The 24350-nt window shown below is 55.2% G+C and overlaps 8 protein-coding genes across 8 annotated transcripts; 5 read left to right on the forward strand and 3 right to left on the reverse strand.

Moving 5' to 3' along the window:
* Nucleotides 1-58: 58 nt before the first annotated feature.
* UV8b_06549 (uncharacterized protein) lies at nt 59-1981 on the reverse strand (the record flags this gene model as incomplete). The annotated part of the gene is made up of 1 exon (XM_043144046.1): nt 59-1981. One exon carries the CDS (start codon nt 1979-1981, stop codon nt 59-61), a length of 1923 nt encoding a protein of 640 aa, XP_042999981.1.
* A 1475-nt stretch (nt 1982-3456) lies between these two features.
* UV8b_06550 (uncharacterized protein) lies at nt 3457-6549 on the forward strand (the record flags this gene model as incomplete). The annotated part of the gene is made up of 7 exons (XM_043144047.1): nt 3457-3667; nt 3775-4157; nt 4212-5339; nt 5435-5767; nt 5843-6223; nt 6308-6418; nt 6493-6549. 7 exons carry the CDS (start codon nt 3457-3459, stop codon nt 6547-6549), a joined length of 2604 nt encoding a protein of 867 aa, XP_042999982.1.
* Nucleotides 6550-8047: 1498 nt separating this feature from the next.
* Nucleotides 8048-9696, forward strand: UV8b_06551 (uncharacterized protein; the record flags this gene model as incomplete). Its single annotated transcript, XM_043144048.1, has 2 exons — nt 8048-8328; nt 8487-9696. The coding sequence occupies 2 exons, from the start codon at nt 8048-8050 to the stop codon at nt 9694-9696; spliced, it is 1491 nt and encodes a 496-aa protein (XP_042999983.1).
* Nucleotides 9697-10604: 908 nt separating this feature from the next.
* UV8b_06552 (uncharacterized protein) lies at nt 10605-11337 on the reverse strand (the record flags this gene model as incomplete). The annotated part of the gene is made up of 2 exons (XM_043144049.1): nt 10605-11167; nt 11241-11337. The coding sequence occupies 2 exons, from the start codon at nt 11335-11337 to the stop codon at nt 10605-10607; spliced, it is 660 nt and encodes a 219-aa protein (XP_042999984.1).
* A 4170-nt stretch (nt 11338-15507) lies between these two features.
* On the forward strand, nt 15508-15738 carry UV8b_06553 (uncharacterized protein; the record flags this gene model as incomplete). Its single annotated transcript, XM_043144050.1, has 1 exon — nt 15508-15738. The coding sequence occupies one exon, from the start codon at nt 15508-15510 to the stop codon at nt 15736-15738; it is 231 nt and encodes a 76-aa protein (XP_042999985.1).
* Nucleotides 15739-16182: 444 nt separating this feature from the next.
* Nucleotides 16183-16825, forward strand: UV8b_06554 (uncharacterized protein; the record flags this gene model as incomplete). Its single annotated transcript, XM_043144051.1, has 2 exons — nt 16183-16480; nt 16566-16825. 2 exons carry the CDS (start codon nt 16183-16185, stop codon nt 16823-16825), a joined length of 558 nt encoding a protein of 185 aa, XP_042999986.1.
* Nucleotides 16826-18312: 1487 nt separating this feature from the next.
* On the forward strand, nt 18313-21209 carry UV8b_06555 (uncharacterized protein; the record flags this gene model as incomplete). The annotated part of the gene is made up of 3 exons (XM_043144052.1): nt 18313-18595; nt 18716-20328; nt 20454-21209. 3 exons carry the CDS (start codon nt 18313-18315, stop codon nt 21207-21209), a joined length of 2652 nt encoding a protein of 883 aa, XP_042999987.1.
* Nucleotides 21210-22111: 902 nt separating this feature from the next.
* UV8b_06556 (uncharacterized protein) lies at nt 22112-23182 on the reverse strand (the record flags this gene model as incomplete). The annotated part of the gene is made up of 1 exon (XM_043144053.1): nt 22112-23182. The coding sequence occupies one exon, from the start codon at nt 23180-23182 to the stop codon at nt 22112-22114; it is 1071 nt and encodes a 356-aa protein (XP_042999988.1).
* Nucleotides 23183-24350: the final 1168 nt, after the last annotated feature.

Consider the following 24350-nt stretch of genomic DNA (forward strand, 5'->3'; position numbering starts at 1 on the left):
AAAAAAAAAGAAGATACCACGACCCCCCACTAGGTAGGTGCCTAATGGAATTCCCTTCTTACAGCTTGATGCTCTTGACAACACTCGTGTTGATTCCCGACGACTCTCCTTTATACCCGCCCTTGGGCTCTCCGCCCACCCAGACTGGCTTCATGCTCTTCAACTTCTTTTTCTTGGCCTCGTACTGCTTTCTCCTCTTCACTCTTGGATTTCGAACATCCTTGCTTCTCTTGGGTGCCAAGCCCTTGTTCTTCTCAATGGCATACGTAATCCTTCTCTTGCCATCCTCTCCGACTTGCTCCGTCTCAACCACTCGGTCCGCTTTGCTGGCAGCCGCGTAGGCAGCGTGCCGAGCCGCCTTGTCCTCCCGCTTGCTTTTGGACTTGTGCGCCACCATGTCGTAGTATTCGTCCTCTTGGCCGCGCATCGCATCTGCCGTTGCGACCTCGTCCCCGCCGCTCTCTTCGCCGAGGTCCGCTCCGTGCTTCGAGTCCCTCTTTCCTCGTTTCTCGGCTTCGGCGAGAAGGCGGGCCCGTCTGTCCCTGAGGCGTTCACGGTGGGGGATATCCACGTCGCCTCCGGCGTCACGTCCGGCACCCGCCCGCTTGTTGGCCTTTTGCGCAATCTGCGACGTGTAGAACTTGAGCGTCTTCTTGCGGGCAGCCTTGTCTGCTGCTGCGCGGGCATCCAGAGCTTCTTCTTCGCCGAAATCGGAGTGGTGGCCATCCTTGCCCTCGTCCGCAACGGCGACGGCAACGGCCTTGGTACTCTTCTTGGATGCTTTCAAGCTGAGAGGCAGGTCGTAGAGGTCGGCAATGCTGCTTTCGACAGCTTTGGCCGTTTGGAGCCTCTTGGCTTGCTTTGCCGCGGCAGCCTTGTCTTTCCCGGCAGTCGGTTTCTTTGGCTCTGGCTTTGGCTTTTTCGTCCTTTGATCCAGCTGGGCCAAGGATTCACCAGGCACCTGCTCGCCGTCCGTTTCTGCCGCTGGGGAAACTGTAGTTTCGTCAATGTTGTTTGCGGCCGTCAGGTTCTTGACTCGATCCCAGGCCTCACGGCATCTCAACAAGGCTTCCATGACATCGTGATCCCGCAGGTCCGCAGGCGACAGCGCTTTGCGGATTTTGCCCGCGTCTCTGGCGGGAGATGCCAAGATGGCGAAATAACTTGCCAAGGTGGCGACATAACACCCCAGAACCCAGTACTTGACCGTCTGGATTGACCTGCCGGATTCCCGGGGGGCGGCTTCTCTCAGGCCGAGTAAAACCGGCTGAAGCTGCCTCAGCTCACGCGCTAAATGGTCAAACTCGGGGTATCTCGTCGACAGCAGTCGAGATCGCTCGTCCGGCGTCATGTCCGACGTCACTTCAACGTCCTTGAGCACCTCGACAACGTCTGGCTCGTCTTGCCCGGCTTCAGGCTCTGCAGTCAGCCACTCGTCGCCGTCGAAGACAAAATCTTCCTCCCTCATCTTGGAGAGCTTCTTTTGCTGCAATCTCTTAGCTTCGGCCTCTTCCTCCAGGGCATCCGCTTCGGTCTCTATGTTATCGGCGTCATAGTATTCCTGCTTCGATGAGCCCCACCATCCAGGGTCATCCTCTGCCGGGATCTTTTCTCCATCCTCATCATCATTGTTCCGCTTAAAGGTCTTTTTTGACTTTGACCGGGGGGCTGGTTCCTCTTGGTTGTTGTCGTCGTCGTCGTCGTCGTCGTCGTCGTCGACATGGTCATTTTCCGATTGGGAATCTTCGTAGCCCAAGACTTCTTCATCGGATAGTTCGACGTCTTCATCAAGGTGTTTCCTTCGCTTGGAATCTGGCTCGTCTTCCAACATTATTCTGTCTTTATGGATGAAGTATTCGTCTTCTGAATCGGCGACATCCTCGTATGTGGAAATAGGTCCAAGTCGAGCATCGGCGGCGTCGACCTCCTTCGGCCCCTTTGGCCCAGCACTCCGACCGGCTGCTTTTCTTTTCTTCGCCATGACGATGCTTATTGCCCGGTCAGGGTGTATTCTGGCAAATCAAGCAACGTTGCGCCTTGGTTGGGTCGATGCTGGTGGCGCAATTTTTTTTTTTTTTTTCTTTACCGCTTTCGACAAGGAATTGATTTTTGCTGGAGAAGATAAGATAAAAGATGGCGCGCAGGTACCGAGCCTGTACCCACCCCACCCCACTCTACTCCGATCAGTCTTCTTCCAACCCTCCATCTTTTCCTATTTCCTTTTCGCGCCATAAGCATCCAATAAAGCTGAGATTTACTGCCGTGGAACAATATCGCATTCGTGGCCCAGTATTTATTGACCAAGGAGCCATAAAGAATCAACTGCTGTGCTCCCGAACCCGAGCCCACTGTACCATTTTCCCGGCATCGTGTTTTTGCGGAGTATGGTCATCGAGTACCTAGGTCTCAAGTACCTACCTCGCCAACATACCGTATACCCATTACCTAAGAAGTAGGTACCTCGTCGGAGCTAGGTGCCTTACTTACCCGGTGGCCCAGTGGGCGGCGTAATGCAGCCGCACCCGGCTCATGCAAGTTCAGTTGCACTCAAAACAGTCGACTTTCCGTCAAACCACTATCAGCTCAATCTTGGCAATCTTGATCCGTCTTCAACAGTCATGTCATGGTCGCGCCTTGGGAGAGACGCATGGGCCAGACCAGACGCATCTGGCATTGACCGACCTGTTAGTCGCCATCCGCGCCTGCCCTGGTTGTAAAGAAACAATGCCAATACCAAATGTACGCTAACGCCGGGCCATCCAACGGCAGTAACTCCCTAAAGCATGGATCATCCACGTGAGGGTCCCAATCCCCTACTGATGCAACGCACCTCGCCTTCTCGGAGCCTCGAGCGACAGAATGAACCACGACCACGCCCGGCAACGTGCCTTCAGCTCTCTCGCTCATCGAAACCTCTGTCGACCGTCTCACGTCAGACCCATGTCGAAGAGGAACAACGGAACTCGCGGAATACGCAAAACACGCGAAGCACCCAAAGCACGCAAAACACGCAAAACACACCGCCACTGCCAAGGCTGTGAGCAGGACCAGATAGTATTCCCTCGACCTACTGACGTCGCCACGCGACCCCGTGGCTGGCTTCTTCCCGCGTTCGCCACCATCTTTTAGCTGCTGCCCCAAGCTGATACGCATAGCCAGAGCCTACCTGTCTTGGTATGGGCAGGTCCATCCCGGACCCCTGACGCCGTCCTTCCGAATCGTTGTTTCTCTCTCTCTTCAGCCGCTTGCACCCAAACCCCTGCTTTCTGTTGCCGGTCGGTCGGGTGTCAAGTTACCGTGCAGTAAGATGAATGCTTCCGCATCTTGCATCATCTGTTCCACCGCAGCTAACGTCTTTTCTCAAGGAGCACAAGCCACCATCCAAGGTCCCGGTCTTTTGAGCTCAACTGAATCGTCTCACTCAAGCGACGTCTTTGACTGCGGCAACGGATCGTCATGGCGGATCGCGAGGGGGCAAATGCAGACTCGCAGCCCCCGTCGCCTCTGGCGAGCCGTATACCATTCAACCTTCACAGGAACAGCTCCGGCGTAGACCCTGACGAACGCTCACCCTTATTATTGAACACCTCCCGATCCAGAGTCAGGATAGATGGTGCTGCACCTTCTCCTCGAATTCCCCAAGTGTCGAGAAATCAGAGCTTTTCAGGCATGCTTGATAACCCCCCCCCCTCCCCCAAGGTGAAAAAGAGAAAGAAGGAAAATATTTACACGGCGCAGCGCGTCGCGCTAACACTTGCACAATTAACAAAATAGGAAGCGCAAGGAATACAAGGCATCACAGTCGGCATGGCTCTTTGGGCCAAAGACTAATACAAGCCTTCTCTGACCGGGCTACTTCCATGTCAGAATCCAAGGGCTCGCTCTTTCCCGACGAGCGGGTTTGGTACGACCAATTCACCAGCACCGACTGGGTACATGACACTATAGCAGACTCTCATCGTGCCAAAGCTTTGCGAAGTAGAAAGGACTTCTGGGGTCGCGCCCGTGTCGCGTTTGATGGCTGCCAAGGTTGGATACTGAGTGCCTTGTGCGGATTCGTCATAGCTCTGATCGCCTACGCCATTGACGTGGCCGAATCAACAGTTTTTGATTACAAGGATGGCTACTGCGCAAGGGCGTGGCATCTGAATGAAAAAGTACGAACCCGACACCGCTCGCGTCCCATCACCTCGCTGACCACACGATTGCAGAACTGTTGCCCTCGGGGCTCATGTGAAGACTGGAAGAGCTGGTCGCAAGCCCTTAGCTGGAGTCCTCTCAGCGACATTTGGACCGATTATCTTGTATACCTGGGATGTGTTGTCATCCTTTCCTGTCTTTCCTGCTGGGTTGCTCTCTGGACAAAAACTGTGGTACCGTCAGCATATCAGCTTACGACCTTGGACGAGAACCTGGCAGCCGTGCCTCAACGCCCCAACGTCGACTCTGGGGACGACGGCTCAAGCCTCAGACCGCAGGACGAGTCGCGGCAACCCAGCCCGCCCATGGTCTACTATTCCGCTGCTGGCAGCGGAGTTGCTGAAGTCCGTGTGATTTTGAGCGGATTTGTTCTGCATGGTTTCCTGGGCCTCAAAACCATCATTATCAAGTCGGTGGCGCTAGTTTTGAGCGTGGCTTCGGGTCTGAGCCTGGGAAAAGAAGGCCCCTACGTTCACATTGCCACCTGCGTTGGCAACATTGCCTGCCGCCTGTTTGCCAAATACGACCGCAACGATGCCAAGCGTCGGGAGGTGCTCTCGGCAGCCGCCGCAGCCGGCGTTGCGGTCGCTTTCGGTGCACCGTTGGGTGGTGTCTTGTTTGGGCTTGAGGAAGTCGCCTACTTTTTCCCCGCCAAGACATTGTTCAGGACCTTTTTCTGCTGCATCGTTGCCGCTCTGTCGCTCAAGTTTCTGAATCCTTACGGCACCCACAAGATTGTCATGTTCCAGGTCAGATATCTAGCCGACTGGGAGTATTTTGAACTGTTCAGCTTCATTGCTGTGGGCATTCTCGGCGGCGCTCTTGGGGCAATGTTTATCAAGGCGTCCAAGTATTGGGCGCAGAGCTTTAGGCGGATTGGAGTCATCAAGTCGCATCCTCTGCTCGAGGTATTTCTGGTGGCGCTTGTGACTGGGCTTCTGAACTATTGGAACGCCCTGGTCAAGGAGCCGGTCGCGAAGCTGTTGCTGAATCTAGCTTCGCCGTGCGACGGCAACGACGCCAACACGGATGAGCTAGGTCTCTGTCCAAAGTCTGTCGATGACATACCGGCAATCCTCCTGACTCTGATTGCGGCGTTCCTGATCAAGGGATTTCTCACCATCATAACTTTTGGCATTGTGAGTTTTGCTGTGAAGATGCGGTGTCTGCTTGAAGCAACTTGCCTTTCTTTCTTTCTTTCTTTCTTCTTTGCTGATGTCGAGCACGTAAATAGAAGGTACCAGCGGGGATTTACATACCGTCCATGGTCGTCGGGGGCCTGTTGGGGCGAATCATTGGCCATTTGGTGCAGTGGTTTGTGCTCAGGGCCCCGGATTGGGCCGTTTTTGGCAGATGCGCCACGGCGGCCGACGGATCCTGCATTCAAGCAGGAGTGTACGCCTTCATCGCCGCCGGAGCGACCATGTGCGGGGTGACGAGACTGTCGGTGACGCTTGCCGTTATTCTCTTCGAACTGACGGGAAGCTTGGACTATGTCCTCCCGTTTTCTCTCACCATCTTGGTGGCCAAGTGGACGGCAGACGCCATCGAGCCAAACAGCATCTACGTAAGGTTTTGGCCGTGCCGTGACGTGGGAACCCCCTGGTTAGGGCAAAAACGCGGACTAACGGCGGCGATGTAGGATCTCTTGACGAATATGAACGCATATCCATTTCTGGACAACAAGCACAAACCGGTGTTTACTAGTGATTTGGCCGACATTTTGACCAGAACCCGTCGAGAGAGGGTCATTGACATTAGCAACTCTCCGCTGGTACCCGCAAGCACGCTTCGGTCCAAGCTCGAGCTCCTACACCGCGCTGGCGAGCTTGACGGCGGTCTCCCTATTGTGCGCCACGATGTGCTGGTAGGACTTATCCCAGCTCCCGATCTCGAATTCGCCCTGGACCAGCTTGACAACGAACAAACAAGTCTCTGCCTGATGGATAGGGTGCCAAGCATAGACGACGACGACGACGACGATTACATTGATCCGACCGACTTTGCTCAATACATTGATCCTGTAGGTGGTGGGGGGGGGATGGGGCCCGACTTTTTTATTTTTTTTATTTAGTGTGACGGAAACTCGTGGCTAACCGTGGCATAGGCACCTGTTTCCTTGGATGTGCGCTCGCCTGTGGATCTTGTCTACGAGTGTTTCGTGAAGCTCGGGTTGAGATATATTTGCGCCTCAAAGGATGGCCAGTTCAAGGGCATGGTGAGTTTGATGACGATGCGGTTGCGTGACCAACGGGCCAAGTAGCAGGCTGACATGGGGGTCGATGGGCACAGATTCACAAGAAGACGTTTGTAAAGTATGTGCGAGAGTTGGACGAGAACGGGGGTTAGCGTAAATTTTTTTTTTTTTTTTAACCTTTGTTTTGGTTTCCTTTTCGGTTCCATTTCATTTCACTTTACTTTTTTTCTTTTCTTTTTTTTATCTTTCCAAAACCGTCTGTATACGATATTGGAAGCACATGGTTGGCTGGCTCTGCATCAATTGATGGCATAGATGGGGGGGGGGGGGAGATTACGGGGGTCTCATGATGAAACTTGGTAACGGGACGTTGGTCTCCTTGCTGTTTTGGAGGCTGCCAGAGACTGGCTACTTGCATCGAGAACGAGGGTGGGCATTCTTAGGTGCTCTTATTTATTGTGCTTTGGCGTTGCCCAACTTGCTGTGTGACGGCGTCAATGTGTTGTTAGTGTCTGGAGTCAGTCACACCAGACCAGGCAGTGGGCGGGGCACGCAGATGATCTGGTACGGAGTACGCAGACGGTACGCCGGCCAACGGAGCCTAACGGGGTCTGGTGACCTTGCTAGGCACGGAGGCCGTGGGTCCCGGGGGTTCTGGTTCCGCCTGGACTGGCTGCCCCGCTCCAGAATTGGGATTGCCTGGATAGGCGCCAGCTACCCGGTACACGTGACGAGGTGCCCAAGAGCTATCTTAGCTACCTACCTAGGTACCTTACCTAGGTAGGTAGGTATCTTAATTATGGGGGACAATGGTTCCCGTCCAGTCCAGTCTGGAGCCATCGGAATGAGAAAGCAATGGAGAATATTCCCCAAGGGGCCAGATGCATCAAGACGACGAGTCCACAAAGTACATGCGACACCGCGCACTCCATCCGACATCACGCACAACCATTGGCTTGAGGCGGCTGGGCGGTGGGAGTTTAGCGAGCGGATCCTGGACGTGAGGAAAGTGGAGAAATGCTGCGGTCTGCCGTCTGACAACACGTTTGGCGCACGTTGAACGGCTGGAGCTCAACTCAAAGCGGCTAGAGGGTGTGGCTCATGTCCGGGGGAGATTTCACCGACTGGGGTTCGTCGGTGCGTTTGGCGAACGAATAAGGGGAAGGGGGCCCGCCAGCTGATGGATCCGTTGCCGGAGGCAAGGAAGGGGGCAGGCGGGTGGGTCCCCCCCCCGCCTGCACACAAGGCTCCCCACAGATAGATAAGCCGTCGGAATCCGGTGATAAAAGGGCAGGGCATTGGAGCTCCGGGCTCTTTCCTTCCTTGGTGGTTTTCCTTTGCAGAGCGCTTTCAACTTTCGCACCTGCCACCTGCCACCTGCCGCCTGCTCCCAACTGCCAACTGGGAAAGCGCGTTGCTGCCGTTATTCCTGCCACTTGCCATTACTGTGCCGTACTGCGCCGTGCCATTACTGTGCCGTACTGTGCCGTACTGTGTTTGTCCCGGTCCGGTTCCGGTCTGCACTTGATTGACCCTTTGACCCTCTCCCCAACCATCTTGGACGTCCCATAGTCCCGAGCGAACAACCAGCCCCCGTCGAAAATCGAATCCTCCGCTGGACGCGCCGAAAGCTGCCGCTCAACAGCGACAATGTCGGCTCTCCGTGCTTCTGGCGCGGCCGGACCTGCTCTGGCCCGCACCGCTCGAGCCGCCCTGACCACGAGACACTTCGCAACCGCTCTCTATAAACCCAAGAACCAGGAGCCTGCTGCTCCTGTTGTCAAAACCAGCATCCCCGGCCCCAAGGCCGCCAAAGCCATCAAGGAGCTTGACCGGGTTTTCGAGACTCGCAGTATCAACATGATGATTGACTATCCCCAGAGCGCGGGCAACTACATTGCCGACCCTGATGGCAATGTTCTTCTAGACGTGTAAGACGGCCCCGGCCTCACTGGGTGACGTTGACTGGCCCCGTCTTCCACCTCCCTAACCCCCAAACTTCCCCTTCCCCTTCCCCTTCTCTTCCTTTCCAAAACCTCATCAGGGAGAGCTTCTGCTTACCACAGACGTTTGCTGGAAATCGCTTCAGTTACGCGCAAATCGCCTCGATCCCGGTTGGCTACAACAACCTCAGGCTCCGCAGAGTTGCGCGATCACCCGAAATGATTAACGCTCTAGTCAACCGTCCCGCTCTGGGCAACTTTCCTTCCACCACCTGGGCCAATCTTCTCAAGACTGGCGTTCTCAAGGTGGCTCCCAAGGGCCTCAACAACGTCTACACCGCCATGGCTGGTTCCGATGCCAATGAAATCGCCTACAAGGCTGCCTTTATGTACAAGAGGCAGCAGGAGCGAGGCGGTCCGGATGTCGACTTCACCCCGCACGAGATGGAGAGCGCCATGAACAACCAGGCCCCCGGTGCCGCTCAGCTGTCCATCCTGTCCTTCAAGTCCAGCTTCCACGGGCGCCTGTTTGGCTGTCTGTCCACCACCCGCTCCAAGCCCATCCACAAGCTTGATATCCCAGCCTTTGACTGGCCGCAAGCGACCTTTCCCCAGCTCAAGTATCCTCTGGATCAGCACGCCGAGGAAAACGCAAAGGCAGAGCAGGCCAGCCTGGACGAAGTCGAGCACCTCATCAAGACGTGGCACCTGCCTCCTGCCGCAGTCGTTGTCGAGCCTATACAGAGCGAGGGCGGCGACAACCACGCCAGCCCCGCCTTCTTCCAGAAGCTGCGCGCCCTCACCCTCAAGCACAACATTCTCCTCATCGTCGACGAGGTGCAGACCGGCGTCGGCGCCACCGGAAAGTTCTGGGCTCACGAGCATTGGAACCTCCAGGACCCTCCCGACATGGTCACCTTCTCCAAGAAGGCTCAGGCCGCCGGCTACTACTACCGATCCAAGGACTTGCGGCCCAACAAGCCGTACCGTCAGTTCAACACCTGGATGGGTGACCCGTCCAAGGCGCTGCTTTTCCGCGCAATCATTAACGAAATCGAGAGGCTCGACCTTGTGAACCAGACCGCCAAGGTTGGCGACTACCTGTTTGGGAAGCTCGAGGGCCTCGCCGCCAAGTATCCCGAACACTTCCAGAACCTCCGCGGCAAGGGACAAGGAACCTTTATCGCCTTTGACAACCCCAGGCGTGATGAGTTCCTCGTCAAGGCCAAGGAATTCGGAGTCAACATTGGTGGCAGCGGCGCCAGTGCCGTGCGCCTCAGGCCAATGTTGACCTTTCAAGAGCACCATGCAGACATTTTGATTGGCGCTCTCGAAGAGGTTGTCAAGGCGTTGTAAATCACCTTTGGAGAGCAAGGAGATGATCAGACCCTTGCGCAAAAGACACAAAAAAAATAACAAAAACACACGCACGCACACACACACACACACACACACACACTAAAGAAGCAACGCGGAAGTAAAGTGGAGCACCCCGAGCCTGGAACTTGTCCCGGATTTGCGAGACGTGGGAAAAGTTGGGGTTGTCCGACAAGGGGAGTGGTCGGTTGTTGGACTGACTGCCCAGGACGGGGGAAATATCCCATGGAAAAAGCAAACTGCAACAATCTACACCACGGACAAACAACAGACAGACAACAGACAAACGACAGACAAACGACAGACAAACGACAGACAAACGACAGACAAACGACGACAAGCTGAGGCTCTGCGCATCGACTCCCTGGTCGCCGCCCCCCTTCTTGTTATTCATCTGCGCTTGTCCGGCCTCGGTTGCCAGAGACGGAGTGACGTGGACTCGGGCGAGTGACCAGATTACAATTTGCGTCTCACGGCTGTATTATTGATAAATCTATGTAGTTGGGTAGGTAGGTAGGTAGGGCCGGCCATGAGAGCCAAAAGACAATCAAATCTGCAATCGCCGGCGCCACTTGGAGTCGGGTGCTGTCCCACCAGTAATGGAATTGTAAAAAGGGCCAAGCGACCACGACCATTTCATGACAACTCATGAGCCCCTTCTTTGCTGTCATGCCGCGGTTCCGCTTCCATCAACCCCTCGCAGAAACATCTAGCGACGGTCTTTGCCTCCCCCCACCCCCCCTTTTTTTTTTTTTTCCCCCATCAAAAGCAGGCACATGCTTTCGCTTCTGATCCCTCCACACCTGGGGCGAATCGACTCCATCAGCCGCAGACCATCAAATCCCGGCGCAAAACTTATGTTCCAAAAAAAGTGGTCCAACAAGCCGCTAGAGTGCGCTGCTTGACGTGACGGGAATGTGCGCGGCGGAGCTCGAACCCGCAGGCTGCTTTTGCGCAACAGCACCTAGGCATCGCCTTTTACTGCTTCGTGCTCCCTCGTCCATTCCCAAAGCATACCCCGAAGTGGCTTGCGCCCGCGACCGAACCAGATCGCCGTTCGGGCCAACCGCAGGTAAGATGGGACGCTGCGCCGTTGCCTGGTACGGGCGAGGGGCCAGATGCGGCGGCAGATTCGGGCGAAGGTCTCTCTTGGCCTTGTCAGCTCTAGACGGTCGACCTCGCTTCTTGGGCTGCGCGCGTTGCGGGGGGTTGGCAATGCTGTAGCTTTGATCTAGCCAGCTTGCGGGCCGCGGGAGAATGGCAACTGGTGTAGCCGTGTTTGGCGTCGAAGGGTTTTTTGCACGGGGGTAATGCGCGTCGCCGGCAACATGGCCACCACGCAACCCGTTTGAGGCAGATTCTCCTGAGCTTCCTGTTGACCAGCGCTTCGGAAGACGAGACTCAGCCGTCATATGCTCCACAACACTTATACACTGACTCATGTTACGGCCTGGAGCAGTATTAGAAACGCGGTCCCACGGAAGGGTGGATTTTGTATGCCCAACAGACGCGGGCTGCCTTACCCAGTGGTAGTTGCATGTTCATCCAGTCAGGAACAATTCCGTTAGCCTTGACGAACGCGATCAAATGGTCAACATCCACAGTGCTCGACTTTAACATCTCGGCAAGTACAAATCGCTGCGAGAGGAGACGACGACGTTAGCACCACGACGCCAATAACCAGCCCCTTTGTGTAGAAAGCATGCACCTGCCTTTTCTTCTCGCGTGAATGACAATTCCATGGTCTGCAATGTTCATTGCCAGGGCACCCAAAAAAAAAAAAAAAAAAAAAAAAAAAAAAAAAAAAAAAGGGCCAACAAGGCTGCAAAGAGGCAATCAAAAACAGAACGAATGTTGATCGAACCCTGGCGGCCTTGGGGGTATGCATTTGCGGTCGCCCTGATCTAGTCGAGAAGTGAACATGAGGTGACCAAAAGGTCCAAAGAATGGGAAGCCTGTCGCTGCCACTCAGCCATTCAAGGCGCTATTGATCTCATTGCCTTTGAGATAAAAGATGGCTACGGCAGTTGGAGATTGCCTGCTGCCAAAACAGCGGGAAGGGAAAAAAAAAAGTAGCAACGTCTTCGACAGAGCTTCTAGGTAAGATTACGGGAGAGGGAATAGCTGATGGGTCGAGAGAGAGACGGTTGACTGGCGGCTTCACTCTATTTACACGGAAGTTAGTAGCCCGGTACTGTATATTGCCAGTCAGTACGCAAGGCCAGAGGTGAGGCTACAATGGCGCGCGGTGGTAACGTCTGCGACCAGAGAGGGATTGTTGAGTCTTGCGCGATGATGAAGTAGCAGGAACTCAAGATGCGCAAAGAATTGCAAGGCGGCAGAATGTTTGTGTAATGTCGGTCCGTTACAACGCAGCGGGTTGTAGCGCTGCAGCGACACAAAGACCAATCGAGTTGAACCCGTGGCCGAGTCCTTGGACAACCACGGATTTTTCGGTATGCCCCTTTTTGTAAGTTGCGGGAACAGCCGGTCCAAGTCAGAAAGATTGTCCTGACTCCAGAGTGTTGATCCCTGCAGGGTTTTCTGAGCCGTACGTCGTGGGTTTGTTCAGGTTGATGCCAAGTGGTCTCGTTGAATAATAAAAAAAAGGAATAGAACAATGGCCCACCTCGGTGAGATATTTCTATTTTCTTTTCCTTTTCTTTTTTTTCTTTTAGCCCCGCGGCATAATTGATCCCACCGCGCTATTGTCCATGGCGCAGCACTGTCGATGGTGACGGTGACAGTGCAGAAGATGGTGTGCGTCGTGACCAGGATTGTTCCAACGGACATGGGTCCGGGGCAAGTGGATGATGGGACGGGTGAGCCGCCACGGAGAGAAACACCAAGTCAAATCGGACTTGTCTATTGGATGCCACACCATAGTTGCCGCCTTGGAACTCGACGCAAAACACCGTCAACTTATAGACCGAGGCGTTTTCGTGGCGGAATCTTGCAGCGGCAGGCAGAGGCTAGGCCTGTTTCAGGGTCCGAGTCTCCATGTCGACAGAGCAAAAGGCGTCTGGTAGCCCCAACATCTCGCCGCTCTGGAAAACTTTGCCTGCGCAATATCAATCATCCATCCCTCTGCAAGTCGACCATGCGATGGTGCGCGGCGTCTGTCAATAATCATGGATCTAGTGCCCAATATAAAGGGAAGCGAAGAGGCTCTCTCAATCCCACAGTTGGCCCAGTGGTGAGTGTGCAATAAAGCACATATCCTAGGAATCTGCCTTTTCCATCCCCTGTGTGACTTGTCCTTGTTTCCTTTCTCTCTTTTCTTTGCGCCACAAGACGTTCAAGCTTTCATCAATCCCAACGGCACGTGCATATGCTTTGGCGAGCAGCATAAAACTTTACCGATTGAGATGGTGAGCATGGGTAAGTCTCTAGCCTTTCCCTATGGGCATTTGCATGACGTTGGCGAAACATTCAGTCGCCGACACGGACAAGAGGCTGGTGACAAGAGTGAGTGAGTGAGGGAGGGCGATGCTCAAGTCAAGCCAATCTCAACCCCACCGGTCGGTCTCGTGCAACCCTACGGCGCTACGCAAGTCCATTGCCCATATGCAAGGCAGAGAAGCTATGGCTCTCCATGCAGTGATGCACATGGCAATGTCACGACCAATCCCAAGACTGAGTCGGGGCGCCTGACTTGTCTCGCTCAACCTCCCTTCAGTTTGCCGAAACCGGACTAGACAAGGAGCCGTCGTGCCAAACTGGGTTGCCTCGCTGCGTTTTTTTTTGTTTTTTTTGGTGCTCGGCGCAACCAGGCAGAGAATGCAACCGTGCAGAGGATGCGAAAGCGTGGTTAATGGCCGGATTGGGGTCAAAACCGGCCAAGATTGCTGCGGCGGATGCAAAAGGCCATTCGTGTAAGAGACCGCGTGATCATCATCATCTTCAACATCATCCTCATGATCGGAATGTGTGGATCGTGGTTCGCATCGCGTCCGTGGCTCAAGGGCGAAGAGAGGCTTGGGCGAGCCACACCAACTGATTCATTCCAACATGCGCGCGTCTCGTGACGATCAAGGCCAAGCCGTCCAGAGGCTCCCTCTTCCATACCATTCACATATTGGACACCAGGTGGCTGAATGACAAAACACCGACTGGGTGGCTGCCTCGCGGCAGTGTAGGCGCCTGGGTCCTGGGTCCCTGGCCTCATACAAAGAGTCAAAGACATTGATGGCCATATGTTTGGTGGTGCATCTGGGAGATATCGTTCGACGTCCAGCAATTTGGCCAGGCGGCCAGGCTATTGACACGTCCGATGCCGTGCGCTGTGAGGGAGACTGGAGCCATCAATGTGAAAGAAGGCAGAATCTATCAACCGTCGCCTTCAACCCATGGCAGAAGAGGAAGGGTTGAACCAACTACCTTGGGTACTAGGCAAGCGCTCAGTGAGCAGCCGCCGGCCTCTTTATAAAATTTCGGGTTGCTCTTTCCGAGAGATGGTGCTTGCTCCATGCAACGTGAGCTGGCAATCCGATTCCCAGGGCAAGAAGGGCCCAAGGAAAGAAGGGCCCAGCTAACGCCGCAGCCTACCCATGTGCTCGAGTTTCAACCCAAACTCGAATCTCTCAATTCCATGCTTGGGAGGTACAAGGCGTGGTCCGCATGGAGTCCCTTCCCCGCCTTGGTGCCCGATTGCACCGGCCGCTTCTTCGCGTGGTTGTGCATCGCCGGAACGCAACGGGAGTCATGAAACAGGAGGGCGCTTGCTACCCGCAGACGATCCCATCCGCATTGCAGGCACGGCATGTTCAGTAGGCTGACCGACTCTTGGGTTTCAGAATCCTGACCAGCATGCTTGAAACGAGACGGTAAACGTCTTGAAAACACCGTGAACCCGCCGTTCCTAAGTTGACGGCCGGTTGCTTTGTGAGAAGGATAGCGTCGATGGATTGGGCGTTATCCATGAGTCCATGACTGCCGCGAAACGAGTGGCCCGGTGCTCGATTTCGACAACAAAATGTGCAAAGACACACGTTTGATCAATCATTCTCACGAGTCGGATAACGACACGACTTTAAAGACTTGTTTCTGTGTCACAATGGCCCTCGCATCAAGCAGAAGGAGGGGAGGCTGAGGAAGCAGGAACAACAGACGGTTGGTCCCTCGCGCTCGCTTGGGATTGGTTTGGAAACTGTAATTATTTTCGCGCGCTACACGACAATCGGGCTCGACAGACGGGGGTCGCCATTGTTAAGCCTGGCTCCGTTTCTTTGTCTATACTGGGAGATGCAAGCGGCATCACTTCGTCTTCCCTTCATTGCTGGGAGTCCCCAAGCCCCCATCAATCAATAGACTCGATAACCTCGCACGCACGTCACTCGGGTTTCGCCCGCCAGTCTTTAATCTATTGCAACTTTCACCATGCCCAGGCTTACTGTTCTTGCCGCGTGCAGATGCTACGGGCCGAACAGCCGGACCACGACAACAGCATTGACTTGTTTACGCCGACGACTCTGAAACCCGAGATGGTATGACTGAAGAAGCAATCTAGCGGTAGCAGGTATCTAGGGACAAGGTGCGGCCACATACGTCAGCGCTTGGCATGGATGCTTTGCTTCGTAATTGCGAGCTGACTCAGTCGACCATACTAAGTCGACCAAGACGAGAATTGCCACGTACTCGGAAAAAGGCAACATAAGCATCAATAATGCTGCCTGCAAGAACTGACTTTAAATTGAACCAACTGCCTTTCGGATACGGTACTCCGCAGAAGCGCTGCGGAAATGCACCTGCTGCGCCTCAACTGATGACATTGCTTTGACTTACTAAGGCATGAAGGGATTCGAACCATGGACTAACAATGGAAAATGGGGTCACCTAGTATACGATGGTCTGAAGCTAGACTCGGGTTGCCGGCGGCAGAGGGGAGGTTTCGGCGCTCTCCGCGCCGTCAAAGACGACAGTCGGACGGCCCGAAACAGAAGTGACGTGTGCCAACTCGCCGTCTCCGTACAGGTAGGCGAGGGCAAGCCCGAGGCCGACGTCACAGGCAAGCCACAGTAGCTCGTCAGCAACGTTACTGCCGCAGAAATCCCCAGGTATCCGGACCCTTGGAGACGCCAAGCCGAGGAAATACGAGCCGCCATTGGCTTGAGTGGCGGAGCGCGTCTAACTTTGCCGCCTTTTGTCTTTGCGGCGTCTACCTCTACAGCGCATGCCGATCGTCGTATTGTCGGGCTCCTCAGGCGACGGCGGCAGTGCTGACGATGGCATCATCGAGGGAAACCAGACTGCGGATGTGAGCGCGATACGAGCTGTGCAGAGGGAGGCTCACGAGTATAAAGGGAGAGGATGGCGCCTGTCCAAGGAGAATTCAGATCATCATCAACAACAACAACAACAACAGCAACAAAAGCAAACAGCAAACCAACAACAACAACACTTTTTAACAACCATCAATACTACCACCATCTTACTTTCTGTCTTACTCCGATCCAACTAGCAAACATGAAGTTCACCGCAGCCATCGCCTCCTCCATCCTCCTTTCTGGCTCTACTCTGGCCGCTCCCACCACCACCAACCGGAGCTGGCCCTTCATTATCACGTCTATGGGCTCTCCCACCCCTGTTCATTATGGACGTCTCACTGCGGCCAATATGGGCTTCACTATCAACGGCTCCAACCAAGGCGCTCAGTGCGACAAAGAGAACGATAGCGCAACGTTCCAGCTGCAGGGCTCCCAGCTTTTCCTCTACTCGGCCAACAACGAGGTTCAGCAGGTTTTCGTTGACCGCTCCGGCATGGGTTAGTGATAAGATCTCCCTTTACCCAGCACAAAGATGTGCAACATTTCCTGGAGTGAAAACGATGCTAACACGCGACTGGACAGGTGGGGGAGCCATTGGATACTTTGACAACACCAAGTCCGCCCCTGGATCACACTTCGAATTAGACGGTTGGTCAATCAACCACAAGGATCAGCTTGTGTTTGGCAACAGTAAGCTCGCGGCTTGCCCCCCCTATGAGGAAGGCGGCGTTTGGACGGTCAGGGTGATTTCGACCGAGAACCAGGCGGAGTCGAAGTCTTGCATCCACTTCGATGCTAGAGTTACTCCCCAGGATAACCCCTCCAGCTGCATCTACAGCTAAGAATCTCGACAAGAGGTTTCTCAACTATACAACATGGCCTAGAGACTTCACCAAAAAGTCCTTGCCTGTGCGGACGGGCGGACGGATGGTCTGTTGTGTACAGTCGTGATATTCTTATGCATAGCATGGTTTAGACTTCGGCATAGAGGTATAGCGGCATATATTAGACATTGGCGTTGATCAGTCATTCCTTAGAAACAGTTTGGGTCATTCCTTAAGCACAGCAGCATAATTCATTCCTTAGTATTAACAATAAAATTCAATCTGAGCATCTAGATTTCAATCCTGAATCACAGTATCATATAATTTATTCACTAATCACATCATGTGACTATTCCACATAGGCAAACTCGTCATGCTATCATGTGCTAGCAGACGAGGCTTTTTAATTTAATACAGGCGGCAGCAGACACAAGCTTTGAGGGCACTAGGAACTTGGTCCAAGCCCCAGTTGATAAAACTGAACTATCCTTTGTCAGCCGGTATTTCGGGGCGGCGATCTTGGCGTCGATAAGAGTGATCAAGAGGGTTGTCGGACTGAAAATCACGCTCCACCGGGCTGCAGCTGCAGCGGATGCAAAAAAAAAAAAAAAAAAAAATTGCGCATGACGGCTGGTTCCTCGCTTTTGCAGGCCCCCCCGGATTTGGGTCATTCATGTTACGATCCGGGATCTGGGGATAAGAAAGAACTAGCATTGGTTGTATGGAGTAACTAAGTTGCAAGTTTGAGAGCCTAAAGTAATTGTGGGGCCCATTTTGTGGGGTCTTTTTTTTTTTTTTCCTTATTTTCCTTTTGGCCTGTTGATGAATTCTAGGTGCCTAGGTACCTACAGTTTGGACAGCAGAGCCAGCCAATTGGCTTCCTTCACCATGGCCAAGTAGAAGATACGTACCTACTGGGTGCATGCTCTGGTACCCGCGTGTACCGAGTACTGTGCGCGTTACGGCCTTGGCCTCGAGGCTCGCACCGCACACACCTCACACCTTCGTTCCTTCCCGTCAATATCCACTCTCGACGGCTTCTCTCCTCTCCCTCATCCTCATCCTCGTCTTGGCCTCGGCAGCTGCGAGGCCGCTTGCATCCCAATCCCCGATCCAGCAACCGAAACTTGGGCGCCCTTTCCCGCCTTTGGTCCGCCTTTGGTCCCCCCTCGGCGCGTTGTCCCTCCTTTTCAGCGCACGCGACTCCCCCGTTCCCCGTTTCCCCGGCCCACAGCCCAGCTCGCTCGTGTGTTCATGCTCAGCCGAATCCACGACCCTGCCCACGCGACCCCCCCCGTCCCCGTCCTGTTCATATCGATCGCGAGCCTCATCTGCATCACGGCCAGAGCACAGGATTAGGCAAGCTCGCACCGCTGGACCCAACCAACCGTTGCCGTCTTGGGGGGCCCGCTGCTCATGCTGTCATGGAGGATGACGAGCATGCAACCAGAAGAATGAGTCGAATAAAACTTGAGGATGGCGCCGCCAATGGTTTGACGGACACAATGGACTCTGGAACCCTTGCTTCCGTTCAAGCCAGCAAGAATAGCCTCTCTCCCGTGTCTCTCAATGGCCTCAAGTCAGAAAACGAAGCAGTCAAACCACGGCTGTCGCGAAAGCTGTCGCAGAAGCTTGCCGAGCCCGAACCTCGCCTTTACCACCACCTCGCAAACGTGACGGACGAATCCTGCAGAAGCTTCCAGGTCATTCGAGACTGTCTGTACGGCTCCAAGCACCTCGGCTCAACCGACAACGACGCCTTGGACTGCGAATGTGCAGACGAATGGCGTACGTGTAATTGTTGCCGGCCCTCCCTTTTTCGATTCATCTCTTTCCTCCGCCAGGAACTTTGGGCACTGGTTGACTCCGTCTCGTGAGCCACAGCTGACACTGCAATCGCTTTTACAGGAGACGGCGAGAATCACGCTTGCGGCGAAGACTCTGATTGCATCAACCGCGCCACCAAGATGGAATGCGTCGCGAGCGGCAGCAACTGTGGCGGGGGTTGCCAAAATCAGCGATTCCAGCGAAAAGAATGGGCAAACGTCGTCGTCATCAAGACGGAAAAAAAGGGCTATGGCCTCCGCACCGATTCGGACCTCGAGCCAAACGACTTCATCTACGAGTACATTGGCGAGGTCATCAACGAGCCCACGTTCCGCCGGCGCATGCTGCAGTATGACCAGCAAGGCATCAAGCACTTCTACTTCATGTCGCTAAACAAGTTCGAGTTTGTCGACGCCACGCGCAAAGGTAACCTCGGCCGGTTCTGCAACCACTCGTGCAACCCAAACTGCTACGTCGACAAGTGGGTGGTCGGTGACAAGCTTCGCATGGGAATTTTTGCGCTGCGCACAATCCGCGCAGGGGAGGAGCTGGTCTTCAACTACAACGTCGATCGATACGGTGCCCAGCCTCAGCCTTGTTACTGCGGGGAGCCCAACTGCGTCGGTTTCATCGGAGGCAAGACGCAAACGGAGCGCGCCACCAAGCTACCCACGGCCGTGGTCGAAGCCCTCGGGATCGACGATTCGGACGGCTGGGATACCGCCGTTGCTAAGAAGCCGCGCCGGAAGCGACCCGAAGAAGACGATGAAGAGTATGTGGAAAGCGTGACCGCCCGGAGCCTGGACGAAGACGGCTCTCGGAAAGTCATGGCTGCTCTGTTGCAATGCAAAGAGAAGTGGATTGCCGTCAAGCTGCTGCAGCGTATCCAGCGGTCGGACGATGATCGCGTCATTCGCTCCGTCATGCGCATGCACGCGTATCAAATTCTAAAGACGACCCTCAACACGTTTAGAGAGGACCACAACGTCGTGCTGCAAGTGCTGGAGATTTTGGACAAGTTTCCCCGCATGACAAGGAATAAGATTCAAGACTCCAACATCGAAGCCACCATCCAAGGGTTGATCGACTCGGACGACGAACAGGTCGCCTCGAAATCCAAGAAGTTGCTGGAGGACTGGAGCAAGCTGGAGATGGCATACCGCATCCGACGGCGCAAGGTCGATCCCAACGCTCCCGTTCAACAAAACCTCTTTGACGATCGCCGAGGCCAGGCTCGCGAGGAAGAGACGGCGCTGTCGACACCAAAGACAGCCTCGCCTCGCCCAATCGATGCCCCCAAGGGGCCCAAGAATAGTGTCCCGCAGCGCAGCCTCTCGTTTCAGCACAACCCGAACCGACCGCCCCGGCGGTTTGAGCCGCTCCCCGAGGGATGGTTTACGGCCAAGGACGCGAGGGGCAACATATACTACTACGACAAGCAAGGCAAGACAACCTGGAGCCGGCCAACCCACCCCGTAGACGAAGGACCTAAAGCACCCTCAAAAGCGATACAGGAGCAGCTGGCTATCCAGAGCATCATTGACCGAGTAACCAAAGAAGGCACCCCTAAGCAGACGCTGTCTCAACCTACGCGTCCAGCCGCCACCACCCACGACTCGCCCACCAAAGATCCCAAGAGAGAAAAATGGAAGTCACTGCCCCTGGACAAGCAAATGAAGATTTACGAGAACACGGTAGGTCACAATCGTACCATCCCATGAGTGTGTGCCGGCTATTCTAACTGAATTTTCCCTCTCTCCCTCTCTCTCTCTCTCTCTTTTTCTTCTCCCGTTTTCTCTTTCCCCCCTTACCGCCATAGGTTTTCCCTCCTGTAAAGCACGTTTTGGACAAGTTCCGTCACAAGCTGCCCAAGGAAGAGCTCAAGCGATTAGGCAAGGAAATTGCCAAAAAACTCGTAGCATCCGATTACAAGAACAGAAGAGTCAACGATCCGACGGCGGCGCTTAGTGAAAAGCAAACGCTCAAGATCAAGAAATACGTCAAGGACTTTTTGACCCGCGCGGTGGAGAAGTACGACGAACACCAAAAGAAACAGGCGCCCAGCAGCGAGCCGACAAACGAGTCGCGCAACGCTGGAGCTGTTCGTAACAAGGCTTCTTTCGCTGGAAACAGCCCCAAAGACATTGACGTTGGCGATGTCGCCGACGTCGCCGACGACGATGCAAGCGATGCCGATGCCGATGCCGATGCCGATGCCGATGCCGATGCCGATGCCGATGCCGATTCCCCTAGCAGCCACGACCGCAAGCGCAAACGAGAAGCTGGCTGCCCTCGCGATTCGGCAGGCGCGACACCATCAGATGGCCCGGACGTGAAAAGGATACGGCCCGAAGATGCCGCCGAACCAAGCCCGCCGCCGCCGCCTCCACCTCCTCCAGACTCGGCAACCGACGACGGCCTGTGCGAGGAGCAGAAAGCTCTCAAGGAACAGGAAGAAGCGCTGATGCGGGAGAACGAAGAAGCGCAAAGGTTAGAAGATGAGGCAAACAAGGCCAGGTCCATGGAGGAGCAGGTCGAAGAAATGCCCAAGGATATTATTGCCTTGGTGGCATAACGACCTTTGCCCTCCCCCGTCTTTTCCCCCATCTCTATATTTTCAGGTCATGTCCTCTCGGCCTTTTTTTTTTCCGGCGCCGCCCATTTTGGTGTTTTTTCTTTTGCCCATTGATGAAGTCATGATACGATCATCGTACGGGCTTACCAGGCAGCTTCAGCTGATGCATGCACACATTGGAGTCTAGCTGGCGGCTCGGTTTTTTTTTTTTTTTTTTCGTCTTCTTGGCAAGGAAAAAAAAAAGGAACCAAAAAAAAAAGATACACAGAGGGAAGATGTTTTGAGTGGGGGGGTATTCCCTGTATTCTATGTAACAACTGTTGTTCTTTTTCTTGTCTCTCGGACCCCCACGTCGACAGCCAAGGCTGGTTTCCAGCCATGGCAAGCGAGTAGGACATGGTGCGTTCCCACAGGCATACTTGGCCGGCTATACGATTCATAATCGGCTGGAGTCTACGGAGTATTGTTCCCCCAACCCCCCCCTTTTTTTTGGGTTCTTTTCTTTTTCTTCTCCTTTTTTTGTTCAGCGGCCCGGGTGGACTTCTAGTTGGGGTCGGGTTTCGGAGGGGGGGCGCAAGGCGCAAGGGCGCAGTTTTCAATGGGACTGAGTTTTTTTTTAAACGTGGACCGACTGCATTGGACAAGTTGCAAGGCGTGATGTGATGACGATGTGGGAGCGGGGCGGATAGACATGATACCAATCAATAATTCTGATGCAGTGCAGGCGTTGCAGACCGAGCACGGTATACCCTTGTGTTCCCGCAATGCTATGCCATGAAGTACAAAAAAAAAGAGACGACGTCGTGATCCAACCCCACGGCCACAAAAGGCCGGGCGTTTCCCTCCCCCTGGTGGTATGGTGGTGGCGGCGGTTCCGCCAGCGGACATTGCTTGTCCTCGGGTCAGGAGTCGGAGTCGGAGTCGGAGTCGGACGAGTCGTCGTCCCTCTTCCTCTTGCCGCTCTGTTCCAGAACCTCCCCTTTCCTGCGGAACACGTAGCTCCTGGCCGGCCGGTGCTCGCCTTTCCAGCCGCCCCCCGTCTCGCCCTTGCTGTTTCTCACGGCGCCCATGGTCCTGGAGTGCCGGTAGCCCGGGTACGCGGCTGCTTGGAAGCGGAAGCTCCGGTCGACCTGCAGGCCGGCGTGGCGCGCCAGGTCCCGTATGTTCCACAGCGTGTAGGGCTCGCCCTCGAAGAGGCTGACGACGATGGCGCCGCCGGGGGCGAGGGCGCGCAGGGCGCTGGCGAAGAAGGACACGAGGAGCTGCTGGTTGTACCGCACCTGCCGGTTGACGTCGGTGGATTTGCCCCCGACGTGGGGGAAGTTGAAGAGGATGCGGTGGTAGGGCGGGCGGGCGACGTGGGCGGGGAGCCGGGTCGCGTCGACGTTGTACAAGAGTCTGTTGGTGTTGGTGTTGTTGGCGGCTGGGCGGTCGGCTTTTGATGGTTGATGCGAGGGCGAGGGCGAGGGCGAGGGCGAGGGCGAGGGCGAGGGCGACGAAGACGTGGACGGGGACGTAGCGCCTTCGGCGTCCTGCACGTCGCTGCGGCTGGCGCCGGTGGCGGGCGGCGCGTCGGGCGCCGTGCCGAGAAGGACGGCGATGTTGTCCTCGGCGGTGGGGTGCTTGGCGAGCAGCTCGGCCCGGTCCCTCTCCAGGACGGTGGCGGTGACGTTGACGCAGGCGTGGTGCCTGACGATGGACGCTGCGAAGCTCAAGTCCCCCTCGCCGACGAGCAGGATGCGGTCCTGGGGCTGGAACGGAATGACGGGGACTTGGGCCGGCGGCGTGTGCCGGCCGTGTCTCTTGTTTGCGTTGTTTGCGTTGTTGGCGTTGTTTGCCTGGACAGCCTTCCTCCCGCCGGGCAAGACCAGCCTGCTGGCGCGGGGACGCGCATCTTGCGGCTTGGTGTGCGGCTTCGGCTTCGGGTGCGGCTGCCGGGCGGTTTGGCGCTGGAGCCGGCGGCGTTTGGCCATTTGCTGCAGAAAAGGCGACGAGGCCCGGATCGGATTCCGGATTGCGAAGGGGCCGGCGGAGCGCAGAGGCGAAGCGGGCGACGACGGAAAATGCTGCCGCTCCCCCCCCCCTCTTCCCTCTGACTGGACGGGTTGGAGTGGACCCCGGCAAAACGCTGGGCGAATCACACGTGCGTCTGCGGGACCCGATGCCCAATGACCAAACTCGCCAATCACCGTTGCCGGGCGGCGGCGGCACAGCAGGAGGCGGTAACCTAGTTTCTTTTCTTTTCTTTTCTTTTCTTTTTTTTTTTTTCTTTTTTTTTTTTTTTTTCTTTTTCTCCCTCCTGCCATTGTCTCCGCAAAGTGGCGCGCGGCTGAAAGAAGCAAAACTGCCAAACGTCAAGTAGGGATAGACATGGTCATCGCATCAACCGCAGGGGCGTGAGGAGCAGCCTCCAGGGAATGAATGGTGGACCTGCCGTCCTTTGATGTCTGGTGCCATTACTTCCCGCGTCGTGAGGCTCCTGGCAACGTCGCGGCGGGCGTTGGTGAAAATGATTCGACTGCAAGGTACCTAAGGTACATGCTTCAAGTTCAAGACAGCACTGCTGCTGGGTGTCAACTACCTTACTTGCTTTTGTTGATGTAAGCCCACGGGGCGAGGCCGGTCGGGCAGGTCGTTTCGGACAGCGCCTGGCACTCCTTGCCGTCAATCACCATCAGGTCTAGGTCTGGTGGATCGAGGTAGGTAGGTACCTTACATACCTGTAGCTACCATGCTAGTTGCTGGTCACTATTCCACGTCCATCTAGGTTCGGGAGCACACGCCAGTCCTCGGATGGCCATGATACCGGTACTAGTTCCGATGGATTTCTGTGCCATCCCGTACCATCTGGGTGTTTTCATCGTGTGAAAAGAGCCTTTGCTGCAAGCAGATGGGAAACTTGGAGAAGGGGGGGGGGGGGGGGGGGGGGGCATTGAACCACCTGCGGGGTGGTCGATCATCAGCTTCTTGGATTCACAGTTGCGTTTGGAGCGGTTGTGTACACCACCCACCTGTCTTTGGCAGATGGGCTTTGCAGACGGCTTTCGCTTTCGCTCGCCTGCGCGGCACGCACTCCAGTCCCTCCTCGAGTCAGTCAGTCAGTCGGTCAGTCTGTCAGTCAGTCTGTCGAACTTGTTGACG

Source organism: Ustilaginoidea virens, chromosome 5 (genome assembly GCF_000687475.1).
Source record: "Ustilaginoidea virens chromosome 5, complete sequence".
NCBI classification, from domain to species: Eukaryota; Fungi; Ascomycota; class Sordariomycetes; order Hypocreales; family Clavicipitaceae; genus Ustilaginoidea; species Ustilaginoidea virens.